The 15800-nt window shown below is 40.7% G+C and overlaps 1 protein-coding gene across 7 annotated transcripts in view; it reads right to left on the reverse strand.

The window, feature by feature from the left end:
- The window catches only part of MYH10 (myosin heavy chain 10), a 154789-nt gene that overhangs the window by 43888 nt on the left and 95101 nt on the right, over positions 1-15800 (reverse strand). For 4 of the 7 annotated variants that reach the window (XM_008061139.1, XM_008061140.1, XM_021713962.1 and 1 more), the window contains 5 exons: positions 13686-13748; positions 4103-4296; positions 3889-4010; positions 1947-2016; positions 1705-1865 (listed from right to left, as the gene is read on the reverse strand). In XM_008061139.1, coding sequence (XP_008059330.1) covers positions 1705-1865; positions 1947-2016; positions 3889-4010; positions 4103-4296; positions 13686-13748 — 610 coding nt within the window. The remainder of the gene's footprint in view (positions 1-1704; positions 1866-1946; positions 2017-3888; positions 4011-4102; positions 4297-13685; positions 13749-15800) is intronic. The other 3 variants (XM_008061144.1, XM_021713963.1, XM_008061143.2) reach the window with 1 other exon arrangement.

Below are 15800 nucleotides of genomic sequence, written 5' to 3' on the forward strand. Positions count from 1 at the left end.
AAAAAAAAAAAAAAAAAAAAAAGATTACATGGATTTGTGAGTTTTAAGTTCTTAAAATGAGATAATGCAAATTTAATATTTTTGTTTTGTTTTTTTATCTTGATGAAAATTTTGCAAGCTTTTAAATCAATGAAAAAGCTGAACAAAGTACATTTATATACTTCATGTCCTGTACTTGACAGTTCTAGTATGTTTCTGGCAGCTGCAAAGTTTTTGACTGACTCTAGGAAGTTAGAACGGCACCTGCTGTGCTCCCTTCTTTTTTTTGAGTTGGAGTCTCACTCTGTCGCCCAGACTGGAGTGCAGTGGCCACTCTTGGCCACTGCAGCCTTGACCTGCTGGGCTCCAGCAGTCCTTCCGCTTCAGCCTTCCAAGTAGCTGGAACTACAGGCATGCACTACCACGCCCGGCTAAATTTTTTGATTTATTGTAGAGATGAGGTCTCGCCAAGTTGCCCAGGCGGGTCTCGAACCCGTGGGCTCAGGCAATTCACTCACCTCGGCCTCCCAAAGAGCGAGATTACAGGCTGAGCCACCAAGCCCGGCCTGTGCTTACTTCTTATGCTATGTTAGGCATTCTGCAGTCCAGGGGATACAGTGAGGAGGGCCTTTGCTACAAATAGGTTCACTTTTATTACTTAAACATGCTCTAAGCATTAACATGTAAAACCCTAAGTCTTTTCCTCCTTCCTGCCAGGATCAGTAATCTAGGCTATCACCTGTTTGTCTTCAACTTAACATGCTACCCTTTTTTTACCCACTATTCTATTTTATATGCAAAGAAACACAGGATTGCCTCTACCTTCATTTAAATCCCTCTTGACCAGTGTTTGGGCAAGCAGACTACCTGGAAACCAGAGCTGCTTTCCAATCCTTGCCTGGAGGACATTCTTGCAGAGCATGAATTTCCAGTCCAGGTGTTCAGGCTGTTTATCAAAACTGACGGGATGGCAAACTATCCAGCTCTCTCAACTTCTTTCACTCCCAAACCTAGTCTTCAATAGGAGGAAGTTAAGAAAACGTCACTATTATCCTTTAAATCCAAACCTGTTTTAAGTTCTTTTAATTCTATCTCAAGTCTAACAACCTTTCTCTATATCTCCATCACCATCTTCTTGGGTTCAGGCACCGTCATTCTCCACCTGAATTACTACAACAGCTTCCCAATGGGCCCACTTAATTCCACTATTGAGCTACCTCAATGTATTCTGCACATGGCAGCCTGGTCACCTTGAGAATATAGATATCTCCTCACTGCACTTCTAACCCCCACCCAGTGTCCATTTCTCAAGTCTTTTCTCTCACCTTGCTCCTGCTCACTCACCATGATCCAGCTACACTGGACAGCTTCTCAAATGACATCAGACTCATGCCAGGATGCTGCTATAGTTTCCTCACTGGCAAGCTCCTCTCTCCTGCATGCACAAGGCCAGCCTTCTTACCCATGAAGTTTTAACCTTAGAGAAGCCTTCTCTGAGGACCTGAGCTCAAGTAGGACCCCAAATTCTTTGTTTGAGTCTTGGTCCCTTAGGTATTTTCTTATTGCACACCTCATTACTTAGAATGTTCATGTATTTACTTGCTTCTCTCTCCCACTTGGATGCAATTTCCATAAGGACAGGACACTCCTGCATCCCTAGCACAAAACATAATGCTTAACACAAGCACATCCTTAGTGAACATTTAATTCATGAATGGCACTTACTTTCTGGCTAGGTAACCTCTGCAAACAGCCTGGAAGAAGATAATGATATCAGTGATTTTCAAATCTCTTTCTTCTTCCAGGTGTGCCAAAACTCCAGCTCTGAAAAATATCTTGCTCTGTCCAATTCTATACAAGTTTGGATCCAGTTCTAATGCCCGGATCTAAGAGAGAAAGAGTCTTATTTTTTGCTATAAGAATGATTATCGATAGTCTACAAAACAGAAAAATCAAGAAAGGCTCACCATTCGTTCACAGGCCTGTTTGCCATCCATAAAACCTTTAGGAATAGCATTTGGAGTTAGGATCTCATATCTGGAAGAAAAGATTTCCAAAAGTCTTTTGAAGAAATCTGTGAACATGTCTATCTACTAAATGTGAGTTTTGCTCTAAGAGGCAATAAGATGATACACACTAAATTAAGAGTCAAGAAATAGGCAGGATGTTTTCTACAGATCTAAATTATCTCTCTTATCATAAGAAGCAATGTGAAAATGAGGTTAATTCTTTCAAGTCAAAGACTAGGTTTAGGATGTTGTAGCAGAGAAGAATCAATAAGCATGGTGTTTTAAAAACCTTTCTTTTTTTTCATTTCCCATAAGATGTTCAACCTTAAGATGTGAAGATATTCTGGCTTTTTGTATATTAAGTCACAATTTGTAAGCATTTATTAGACAACAGGAAGGGCTATGAGAACAATGTTCACAGGCTTCTTTTTAGAATATCAGAAAATATCAGGGTGACATTCAACATGGCATTGTCTGGGTGTATATATGTACATGTGTTCACTGAGTTGCACGCTTAAAATTTATGTACTTCACTTATATAGGTTATATCTCAACCAGATAAATGTTTCAGCAAAAAGACATTGGTTATATTAAAGAAAGAATCCTGGCTACATCAATCAACTTTGTATCCTGGATGCCAATTACGTCCCCTTTTCTCTTAGCAATAGTGAGACTCTACCAGACTGTTTATCAATACAGTGGGGTTAGAATGATGGCCTTCCTGAAGACATCTAGGTATTGGAAGAGCTCAAGCTGATTCTATCTGGAACAGTAAGGAGAAGGGGCACACAGGCCATTCTTTTTTCCTTTTCTTTTTTTGAGTTGGAGTCTCACTCCATCGCCCAGGTTGGAGTGCCATGGCACACTCACAGCCACCCCAGCGTCAACCTGCTAGGCTCCAGTGATCCTTTCACGTCAGCTTTCCAAGTAGCTGGAATTACAGGCATGCCCTACCGTACCCAGCTAATTCTTTTTTTATTTATTGTAGAGATGAGGTCTTGCCAAGTTGCCCAGGCAATCCACTTGCCTTGGCCTCCCACAATGCTGGGATTACAGGCTGCGCCACCGAGCCTGGCCCACATGGGCCATTCTTTGACTCGGCAGCCCTGTTTATGTCATGGAACAACAAATGCTGCCATACCGCAAAATACTAAACTAAATTAACTATTAAAGAAGATTACCAAATAAAAAATTTAAATTTCCCTCATAGTTCATATCCTTTTTTATTGCACATTGATTGATCTTTTCCCTTTTTAAAAATTTCTAATCTATCCTATTCCTTTCTCTATTTTAGTTAAAAACTGCAACCGTGTGCAGGCATATAAACACTGGAAAAATATACACACACAAGATATATTCACTGAAAAAAGATAGAAAGAAATATCCCAAAATGTTTTTAGGAATCATTTCTGGATGATTTTTGTTTACTTTTTATTTCTCCAGTATTTTCAAATTTTCCTAAAAGAAACAGTTTACTCATTCATCTAAATAATCAATTTAAAAAATAATTATCCTGTAGCCAGGATAATTATTGATATTGATGTAGCCAGGATAATTATTGATATTGATGTAGCCAGGATCCAAATAATTATCTTTGAATCTTTTGAATAATTATATTTGTCTGAATGAGCAAACTAAGTTTTCAGTTTTGTGTTTCTCTTATGGTTAACTTCAGGGCCCTGGAGGAAAAAAAACGCTTCTCTACAGTACCCAACAGCAGTTCCTAGCACGCTGCCTTTTTATAAAGTACACACTCAGTCTTCCTACCAATATTCAAGGTAAAATGAAGACTGAAACTATCCAGGGAACAAGGAAAAATGTTTCCTCATTATATCACCATTGTAATTCCTATAAGATAGGCATTGGTACCTATGCAAAAAAGGTAAAAGTTAGCAAATACCTCTGTCTGAATTCCTGGAAAACGATCCGGTTGGGGAACCCCTGGCGACAGATTCTGATCCCTTCCAGGACACCATTACAGCGAAGCTGATCTAGCACTAGATGTGGGTCCAGTTTTCCAGCCTAATCAAGCAAACAATAGTTTTATAGTTTAATCTTTGTAACTTGACTCAGATCAATTTTAAATACTAACATATGTTTTGTTTAACACATACCCTCTTCTCGTGATTTGGAATGATGCAGCGAACAAAGTTAGGATTGGTGTTTCGAAGAGTTGCCATCAGCTTGGTGAGAGATTCTTTGTAGAGTTGCCCAACGGTACGGAACATACCCTTCTTGGTTTTATATGCAGAGCCGAAAGCTGTCTCAGTCATACCAGTGACTTGATCCAGACCCACAATACGGTCCACTGGTGAGAAGAGAAAAGAAAAGTAATGTAAGACAAACCTAACTCTTTAGCAGAGAAAGAAAAGACACAGTGATAGTGCAGCAGCACAAGCTTGTGGAACAAATGATAAGAGATGCCATATAGGTAAGGCAGTCAGCAAATCTAGACACTGCACAAGCCGTGGAACTAACAGCCACACACTTATATGGCAGGATATTGTAGCGTTTTGGCAACTCCAAACTACCACATACCAGCAGATGCCTTTGCTGCGCTAGTTTCAGGAATTCACTTTCTTTGATAACATTCTTCCTGTGACATTTACAATTATTGGGTAAACAAAAGATCATTGGCATTATTGAAACACACACTACTCAAAATACAAGTCTCAAAATAGGGAGTGGCTCACAAAATATACATAAAAATATGTGATTGTACAGTCCACTTAATAAATAAGCTCAGGGACTAGGGACCAGAATTATCTCATTAGTCATTAGAGTTTTAGTAAGAAAAGTCATTCGAGTTTCAGACAAATGCCAAGAAGATTACATTACAGGAGTTCAGATTTTTAGCAACATGTAAACTTCAGCTCTCTCCTCAAAACATGAGTAACAGTTTTATTAAAGGGCAAGAACATAAAATAGGAAGAACTCTTCTGAAAAGAATAAATGCCTAAGCTTCCTATGTGTACAATGCTTAAGTTTCTCAGACATGCTCGAACTATTAAAGCAGCTGATAAGTTTTACCTTATCCACAAAGACCTAATACTTCTAATGATGAACAGTGCTCCAGCCACAAGCAAAACATTTGGTGCATAAGGTGCACATGCTCTTATTGAAAAACTGTTAAATGAATGAAACACATTACTGCACTATTTTAAAAACAATCAGAATATCAATTGACCTGTACTGTTTAATGCCCTCCTCAACCCTAATGGCCACCTCATTTCTTTCATTTGTTTCCCATGAGAGAAGCATGTGGGGATCTGGCACCATGTGAAGAGCTTTATGCGCGAGATCTCATTCAATTATCAATTTCCAATGGGTTTTTACGTAAGAGAATACCATGACCTTGGAGGTCAAGTAACTGCTCAAGTTGTGCAGGCCTTACATGGAAGTTGGGAGAGGGGTAGGTAAAAGCTGTTTAGTTTCAGGCACGCACACTCTATGACAAGTGCTTCCAAGTGAAGCCATCAGACTCGAGGGTTTGGTTCAAAGCTACTCCTTTTGCTTTTTCATTGGAGTCCATCTACCTGTGCCTTCAGCTTCTCCATCTTCACTTGCCCCAGAAAACAGCACCAAACCCACCTCTACACACCCCATAAAACAATGATCTTCTCTTGACCCCACACCCGCCCACTTCTCTGTCTTATCAGAGCTGTTCCTTTATAGTGTAGTTCACACACCCGTCACTCCACATCCTCTCTCACTAATTTCTCAGATGCAGTCACTGGTTTCTAGCCCATCCTCCTCCTTTCCTGCCCAATAACTCTCAGGCAACAGCTGGTCAATCACTAACCAATAGATGCCATCCAGTGCTTATTTTACTTGACTCTTGGTATGTTTACCTGTCAATATCACAGCAACATTCTAAGAATACTTCACTCCTGGCTTTTTTATGACCTTACCTTCTCTTGTACCTCAACTACCTCTAGCTACTCCAGTCTCATGTTCTTTGATGTTTTTCCTGTACCTTGAGGCACTCACTAAGGACCCAAACTCCACTTGCCTGAGATCCTTTTCGAATAAGTCAAGACACAAATGTAGAATTGGCCCTCTACTTTTCTCAAGCCTTATTCTCATCCTGGATGATCTCATTTATGACTCCAGGTAGACCATCTGACTGCCTGGCACCCGCTGCCAAAAACACTTATCCTACTCTTCATCCAGAAGTCCCAAAGATGTCCCTGCCTTTTGCAAATTCTTGCTCAATTCTAGCGTGTCTGTTTTGACTCAACATTGCATCCATGCTCCCAGCATGATGTCTGGAGCTAACAAGCTTGATACATATATTCTAGTGGGTAAATGAAGTAAACATTAAATATGTTCATAATTACAAACAGTGAGAAATGCAATGAAAGAAAAGAACAGGATACTATGAGAGAAATGAGTGTTTAGCGATCTCTCTGAAGAAATGCCATTTAATACCTGCAGATTAAGAATGATTTCATGGAAGACCATTGCAGTCAGTGGAAACACCACGTGTGAAAGACCGGGGGCAGGAAGAAGCAAGGGAAGGCCAATACCTAGAAAGTAATGTGAGTAGGAGCTTCCGACACACTGGCTGCTGCAAGCAGAAAGGCTTAGAGAAGGGACTGGGAAAAGTGGGAGTTGGGAGACCAGATAGGTGACCCCTGCAGTAGTTCAGGCTCTAAGAGATGATGGCAGTTTGAACTAGTGAGATTATAGAGAAGATGGACAGAGAAGGAAGGTTTAAGAGATATTTTAGTGGGAGAATCAACTTGCTTTTATAATGAATTTGACATTGGAAATTGAGACATTGGGAACTGAGGGTCATTTCAAGAACAATTCCTAGGATTCTGGCTTGACTAACTGACTAGAAGATGGAGAGGAAGGTTTTGTTGGGAAGACAGGAGCCAAACTCTACATAAGTCTGGGATGCCTGTGAAACACTGAAATGGAGGAGAGTTGTCAAGTAGACAAGTAGAATATTCCAGTCTGCTGCTAGGAAAGAGGACTGAATTAGAAAGGTAAATTTGAAAGTTGTAAACTTATAGATAGCATTTCAAGTTACTGAACTGGGTTAGTTACCTAGAGGAAGAAAATAAAGAGATGAGGGCCTGGGACCGACCAGCCCCAAGAAGCTCAGCAGAAGAGGAGGATTGAGTCAAAGAGGATAAGGAGAGAGGAAAAAGGTCCATGACCTAAACCCAAGCACAGTTACTAACCCTACCCTCTTCCTCATGGGTTTCCTAGCCACTGACCAAAACTGGGTCAAGTCAAACTTCCAGATATCTCCCACCAGTCGCCTCCTCTCCACAGCCCTAGTTAGGTTCCTACTTCTTACCGGGATCCCTCTCTTCTCCTGCCTGGTTCCTCCTCTCCTCTCTCTCCCCCATTTTACCCTCTATCTCTGCTGCCACTCAGCTCTTTCCATATATACCTTTGTCCCAAGGTAATGATTAACAGCCATTTCTAGAAGACAAACCTAAGCATTAGCATTCTTTAATTTCTCCCACAGTCTGCTGGATATGGTCCAAATAACTTGGTCCAGTAGGACAGCACAGTGATGCCTCTACCCAGAGCCAGACACATCTGCCACTCATGAGCTGGGAGATTTGGGAGCAAGATACCCAATGTCCCCAAGCCTCAGATTCCTCCTCTTGAAATGGAGCTGAGGAGACCTACTTCACAGAGGTGTCTGAAAAACATTCAAGTGCTCGATGAAGGCACCTCTACTTCCCGCTTCCCACATATACCTAAACTCTAACTGTACACAATAGTTGCATTCCCCCAAAGACACAGGAACTTCACTTCTACCCTTTCCCCTCCACCTAGAATTCCCACTTTCTTCCAGTCTTCTTGGCAAATTTCTAAACACTTTTAAATCTCCATCCCTTTACTAACTTCCTCAAGGAAGTTTTCTTATGCTCCAATTTCTATTCTGCCTCCAGGGCTATTAAATAGGCCACTCCCTACTTTGGGTGTCAAATCACCTGGGATAGATCCCTGGAAGGACACTTCTTGCTTTTTTGTGCATATTCTCTGTAGGACTGAGCTTGCCCAGGGGACCTTCTTCCAATATCTCACACACACAGGGTCCTGAGAGCTGTTGATACAATCTCTCTTGGCCCCCTGACCACCAGTGAAGATGATTTCCACTACCCCCACCAAATGTTGGCCAGAGTATGGTGCCATGCACATAGTAGTTATTCAACAAGTATCTGCTGAATGAACTTGTACAAAAAAGTTTACCAGAAGAACAAAATACCACCACGACAAAAGAGAAAGAGCACCATGTTTACTTTGCAGGGATTCAATTACACTGGTTTCACAGTACTTTAGCCTGCAAGGGCAGTTCCTAACATGCTGTCAGTGTCTAACACTGCAGTTTCAAGCTTTAAAAAAAAAATTGTAACCAACAAATATAAACATCATGAACCTGATTTCAATGTAATTTTAATAAGGGTAATCCAAAGCTAAATATTTAGATTTAAAAAGTTAATGCTTTAGACTTTCAGGTTTTTTTTTAATAAAAAAATTTAAACTCAGGGTTAGATTCTACCAATAAGCAAAATTATCTTGTGGGTAAAACAGAAACACGTTGGGAAATTCATTAAATGATTTGAGCCACACTAATAATGTATTATTTCACTCAAAAATCAAAGAAAAATGTCTATTTTAAAAGAGTACTTTCTTGTTGAAATGATTAGAGCAGGAAGCAGAGAAAGGCAGAAAATACAAAGACAAGATTCCAGCAATTCCTTGATGAGCAGTGCTGTCCCTTTAAAAACCTAATGTAGGCTGAGCATATTGGCTCATGCCTGTAACCCAGCACTTTGGGAGGAAGAGGCAAGAGGACTGCCTGAGCCCAGGGGTTGACGACCAGCCTGGCAATTTGGCGAGACCTCATCTCTACAATAAATACATAAGTAATTATCCAGGCATGGTGGTAGTGTGCCTGTAGTTCCAGGTACTTGGAAGGCTGAAGTGGAGGACCACTTATGCCCAGGAGTTCAAGGTTGCAGTGAGCGGGGATGATCGCCTGAGCCCAGCAGATGGAGGCTGCTGTGGCTGTGAGTGTGCCACTGCACTTCAGCCTAGGCAACAAAGTAAGACTCCAATTCAAAACAAACAAAAAACAAAACAAAAAATGAATGTGGCTCCTAAATCTGAAGTGTCTTCCAGGCAGAGTTTCAGGGTAAAGACTGGCTTTGCTTATGCCCCAGCTCCAAACTCTTCTGAGATGTCAGGAAAGCCTGGTTAGGGTTGCTGTGGGCATTAAAATTCATTGTTTGGTTCCCAGAAGCCTGAAAAAAATTGGAAGTATTTTACGCTAACAATTTATTAATCTTTAAAAATGTATTTAAATGGTCAGAAATTAGATGAGTTCCACAGACTGAAATCTGTAAGGACATACTCACAGTTTAAGAGAGAAAATGCAATGTGTTGTCTATCTCATCATAAACTGTCATCAGTAGTTTTACATAAGGAACATTATCATCTGGTGCCAGAATTCTTAACCGGCTCCTCTTCATGGGGATAATTTAGGAGACAAGAGGTATATGAGATTTTTGTTTTTCAAATACATGCATGAGTCAAAATACTAGTATTACTAAATTTAATTTGAAGTATTTAAGGTAGATCTCCAAAAACTCACTCCAGTAAGAAGAAACCTTTTTAATGTTAATTTTAATTTTAACAGTCAGCTGGTGATGATTAAGAACTACATCATAAGCCGGGCTCAGTGGCTCAGCCTGTAATCCTGCGCCTTTGGGAGGCTGAGGTGAGTGGATTGCCTGAGCCCGCGGGTTCGCGACCCGCCTAGGCAACTTGGCGAGACCTCATCTCTGCAATAAATCAAAAAATTATCCGGTCGTGGTAGCGCGCGCCTGTAATTCCAGCTACTCGGAAGGCTGAGGCGGAAGGATCGCCGGAGCCCAGCAGGCGAGGCTGCGGTGGCCGGGAGTGGCCACTGCACTCCAGTCTGGGAGTGACAGAGTGAGACTCCAACTCAAAAAAAAAAAAGAACTACATCATAGACAGGGCACAGTAGGTCATGCAATAATTCCAAGACTTTGGGAGTCCGAGGCAGAAGAATTACTTGAGCCCAGGAGTTCGAGGCCAGCCTAGGCAACACAGCAAGACCTTGTCACTACAAAAAATAATAAATTTGTTGGGCGCGGTGGTGCGTGTCTGTAGTCCCAGCTACTTGGAAGGCTGAAGCAGGAGGACCACTTGTACCCAGGATTTCAAGGCTGCAGTGAGCTGTGATGATGCCACTGCACTGCAGCCGGGGCAACAGAGTGAGACCCTGACTCAAACACAACATTAGCAACAAAACAAAACAAGAAGAAAAAAAAAGTAGGGCAAATAAAAATCAAGCCAAAATCATAGACATAAGCCAAAAATATCAATAATTATAATGAAATAATGTGACCCATTAACTCCCAGAGAGTATTAGAGTAGATAAAACATATAAAACCCAATGAGTGGCAGTTTCTAAGAGGTACATCTGAGGTATGACTTCCTATCCACTGGGTCTTAGGACACTATGAGTAATAGTGGACTTGCGTTAAGTATCAAGTCACTCCAACTGCAGCCACTGTAGCTGCAACTCAGGGACACACGTCCCATGTGTAGGCTCAAGCTCACATTGCCTCTGTTGATACAATAACGCTGAGACCTAAGTGTCACAGGCCCCAGTTGCTTTCAGGAGCTCAAGTTGTAGCACTCAAATGCTGCTTCTCTTTGAGTTTCCAATTATTCTACGACTCAAGATAAAAAATATAAAAGTATAGACTAAACTGCAACAATAACAAAAAAAACCTTCATTCACTGAAAATGACAATTTAGTCAAGCATATAAACCATGTCAGGCATAAACCTAAATTCTAAAATGGCACTTAAGCAGAGCTTATGTTATCATCTGTAAGGAGATTAAATGGCTACCATTTTATTAGCCATGTTACTTGATTCTGAGTGTAGCTGCCTTTAATGTTTTACTAGACAAAAAAAGTTTTTGCAGTCAGAACATCCTCATTTCTGTGTTTAAGCATGGCTAAGTTAAAGCCTGTGACAACCGGGGAAGCTCTTCTATGGCAGGGACCAAGCTCTCCTTAGTAATTCCCAAGTTAACTGCTGCTAGCCTGTGCCAAGTGCTGCTTCTGTGAAAGATTCAAAAGGGGTGGGGGATTTCTCTACCAACGGTTAAAACTTGCTTCATGGCACTTCTCAGGCTTTCCTTATTTTTCTCTGGTGATACCCGCCAGACTACTCAGCTGCAATCTAGCACACATGGAAGCTCAAAGAATAACAAAGGTTCAAAAGCACTAGTCCATGAAGAAACTGCAGGTATAATTGTCCCTTCAACATGGTTTAGATCAGGTCTGAAGTCTTCAATAGTTCTCATTATCACAGACCCCTCCTAATCTAAAAGCTCTGCCTATAACTTAGAGATTCCAGTCCCTCTTTGCTAGTTCATTCTTTTTGCATCCTGAGCTATTTGTTTAGCTCAGGAGTCCAGGATTTCAAAATGTATTTGGAAGAAAATAGTCCTTGAGCTTATACCAGAAACTTATACCACCTCTATCTTCTGCCTCTAGGAACACTGTTCTCCCTGTTCCTTTCTCTTCTGCACTTGTCCTTTGATGCTTTTGAAAACCTTTCTTTATCCTAGTCTCATCTTTATCCTCAAAAGCCTGCATCCTCTTCATAATACTCTTTCCAGTATTACAAATGTACTTAAAGGCACAGGGGCCCTATTAGCTTTGTCCTTTAAAGATGCTCACTTCGTGTCAGCATGCCACTGGCAATCTCAGCTTGAAGCCCTAGAACTCCTTCATTCATTGTCTTCTGAGAAATCACTGAAAATAGTAAGGTCCCACAATTTCATTTCTAAACCCCTTATTCCTTCCTCTGGTGGTCTCTTGAATCCATAACATACATTGGAGAGAAAACGATTTTGCTGTACAATGAATATACACAATTTCAAAGGCCATATTTAGCCATGATAGATGGATGGGCCTCCAAGTAGAGATGGAAATCCTTAATACTTGTGCTTGGTTCAGCTGAGTAACTCAATCAAAGGACACCTCACAGAGAGAGACAGAACTGGGGACATTTTCAGTGCCCAAGTAAGGATGTGGTGAGGGGAATGAGCTTACTCCTTGCTCATTCATTAGAATGATGCCATTTAAGAGTGGCTCTTACTGGATCCTGCTGGTACAGAAAAATACCTCGTCTATACACCCCAAAGATCATAATTCCACAGGAAAGAGAATCTGGGATTTAGGTGAAGGAAAGACCACAGTGGGCATGTGGGATGAAGCTGCTGCATCTGAAAACTGGGTGAGGGAATTCCATCCACCTGGTCATCAACTCTCTCACTCCACGACTTACTGATGTTGAGCCTCCTTTGTGCCAGGTCCCGAGGAAAAAACAGAGAGCAAAACCAGGCACTGGCCTGGAATTCTCTTAAGACATTAGAAATCCAAAAGCATTACAGGGAATTAATCTAAGGAGGGCACTCTACTTTAGGAAAAAGGCCAGAAGTTCAAGCACTATCCTTTAACAAAGCACAAGTCCCAGGTAGACTACAGCTTAAAACTATCTCCAAGTTCTCTCTCTCCACTTCCTCGACATTGCCAGTACTCCCCAAAGCCAAAGATGTTTTAAGATTTCGCTCTTTGGAGTTCTGTAGAATTTTCATTCCAGCTCTTGCTGTCTTTGGCATAATCTTTTCTCCCCGCCCACCACATGCTTGCAATCTCCTTCTTTCATAATATGTGAGCTAGAGTTGATGGCAGGAATCTTAAGTTGGATTAAAATAGCATGGTCCTTTAATATTTTTTAAAATAACTTTTGAAATGGATTTGGATCTCAGCATTATCATGTTCCAAAAATCATAAGTGAAATTTTATAAGATGTATTTGACTTTATCTTTGAATTCTGCTACTTGCCAATTTCACTAAACAATTGGAAGGCTGGGTGGTCTTCATTTTATATTGAGCTTTTGCGGCCCTCTAGCCATGGTTAAGCTGTATTTTAAAACAGGGCTAAGAATTCTGAAAAAGGCCAAACATTTGTAGCTCAATTTCAGGTCCAATGAATAAATCTGACAACATTCTCTTAGTTTCAACTTATATATATCCAGCCTTGTAGATAGTTTCAGTACCTCCAGTTCAAAAGAAAAGGCCAAGTCGCCAGATATACATAAAAATTACAAAGGAATAATGATGAGATCAACACACTTGAGATAAATATGTAATTATTTGTTTACAAAATGTTAGTGACTTTAAAAAAAAGAGAGAAAACTCCTCCTTGGAGTTGAAAATTTGGTGATTCAAAGACAAAGGAGATGTCAGTTAGCAGATCAATTTCTAACAATTCCTTCAGAGGACTGTGCATCAAATGGCACTATTGCAAAAGGTAGTGGCATACCTTTTAATATGTGGTGCTATAAGTGCTATGCATAAAATAAGAAGCAATGTGTAGGCAGTAGCAATTGGATTGCTTATAGACTCAAACAGTTGCCTTGAAGTATAATAAAACAGAGCATGAAATGAAAGGTTCATGCAGGCCTATGAGCAAAACAAAAACAGAAACCCAGAAACCCGCCACCCCCACCAGCCTACCCTGCCCTCCCCAGCCACCCTGCCAATCCCCCCACATGGTTTTCCTGTGGGCTTAAAACCCTTCTGTTTTGGAAGACCTACAGGCTTTATACATTCACCTGGTGGCTCATGAAGACCAGAAACACTGTCATAGAAAGAAGCTCTCTGAATATTCTGAATCTCTAAAGCAGAGAAACAGCAAAACAGGACAGAAGAGCAAATACACAAACACTTTGGTTAGTGTGAAAGACATTTGACAGCACAAGTCAACTTTGAAATTGGGCTACAAAGGAACTAGTCCAGGGCAGATCCCATGCAAACATTATTGTTTAGAGAATTTGCACATTTGGACAAAGTTCTTTATAAAATAAATTAATGCTGAATCAAAAGGTCATAATCCCAACACCAGGTGTGAGCACTTTATCATATCAATGTCAAATGATTACCCCATGTAAATGCAAGATGACATTTAAGAGTCATAGGCATTATTCGAGTTGTCTATCATAAAAATATCTTACAATTAGTAAATTAGGGCAAAATGAAAGTTAAGTTAGAGCACGTGGTAAATGTAAATTAAACATTGGTGGCTTTTACTGTCAAAAATTACACTGCTGTGTAATTTCACTTTTAATATAGATTTTCGGAAATATAATTTACTTTGAATACAAATTACTAAAAGATAGTTATCTACCATTAAGAAAAACAAAATTCAAGTTCTGTTGTAGCAAAATGTTAAAATAATTTCAAATCATAAGAAAGACGATACTTATTGATCATACTATTTACTCATGAAAATATTCTAAGAGGCATATTCACATGAAAACGCAATCTTCAGTTATATTCTGTATAGAAGCCTCAGCAAGTGGCAAGAAGTCCTGTTCAGCTGGTAGAGAGATCCCAAAATGTCTTTTAGCAAAAAGTAGGGCACCATGAATCTCTAGGGCAGGGCTGCCACCAATCAGTCTTATTTCTCCTGGTTTGGCCTTTAGAAAACTCTAAAACCCCAACACAAACTGTATTTTAACACAAAGTGTTTCATACTCGAGGTGTTTGCACCTTCACAGGCAAACTATATTAATAAATCATATATTCATCTGTTTATGGTCAACTTGTCATTTTCTGCTTTTGCATTTAAGTGGCCATAGAAGGAGGAAAGTAATGTTTTTCCGGGACTATTTTCTTTTCCTAGAGAAAAAGCTCCTCTTTGTCCCCAGATCTGTACATCTAGAGTGAGCAGTGATAAATTCTTAGAACCTTCTTTGAACTTCTGTGCCTGCCACTGACTTTATGTGTGAAACACATAGTCCTCCGCAATGGACAAACATGGCACTGCCTCTCCATCTTGCCCTCATCCTGAAGAATAGCACTTCCCTTACAGCAAGTGGCCTCTAAGATCCTCTCTGTCGCTCAGATTAAACTGTCCCCATAAGCTGATGGATGACAGGACTTGTTAATACCGGCATTATCAAGAAAGCAAACACACAGGATTATTTCAGAGCAGAAATTAGCAGAGCCAAAAGCAAACTCAGGGTAGATAAGATTCCCTCAGACTATTTTGACAAGAGTGACCAAACATGCTCCCAAGCTGCATGTCTTCTAGAAAGGCAAGGGCTCTAAACAGGGCTGTACAAACAGGGCATCTGGGAGGTCAGGGCCATGGACTAAGTACAGATGAACAGGGCTCGCACCAAAGCTGAAGGAGCTCAGCAAGGCTGTAAAAGGTCCTGCTAAGCACTTCTGTAATCAAATACATAGCTTTCCTGTATCTCTTAAATGAAAAACACAAAAGTGCAGACAAGGAATCTCCACACATGGCCCTTCCCATAAGACACAGCATCTGTCATCCATAATGCACACTGATTGTTGCAGCCTCCCGCCTCCACCCCTGCCTGCCAAATTTTATATTCCTAAAACTTCTGACCCACTGTTGCCAAAGCTTTTTCCAGAATGTGGAGACAGTGAGACCTGGAGTTTAAGGGGGAAGCTGGGAGCCAAGAAAAAGACTAGCTCAGTCCTGTGGTTATACCTGTGTATATCCTGGTTTCTCAACTGAATGACAGGCTCTTGGATGGCAGGGGACATGTCTTCCTTGCTTCCAGATCTATCTCACAGATTATCATCATGGGAATAATTAGATATGCAGCATCATATGAATGGGTCAAGTGCTGAACAGGTATTTCCAACACTATTTTGGTTAAGGAATATAAAAACAGAAGTCAAAAAGGGGCTCATGC

This window comes from Carlito syrichta, unplaced genomic scaffold, assembly GCF_000164805.1.
Source record: "Carlito syrichta isolate Samal-C Ts95f unplaced genomic scaffold, Tarsius_syrichta-2.0.1 Scaffold305117, whole genome shotgun sequence".
NCBI classification, from domain to species: Eukaryota; Metazoa; Chordata; class Mammalia; order Primates; family Tarsiidae; genus Carlito; species Carlito syrichta.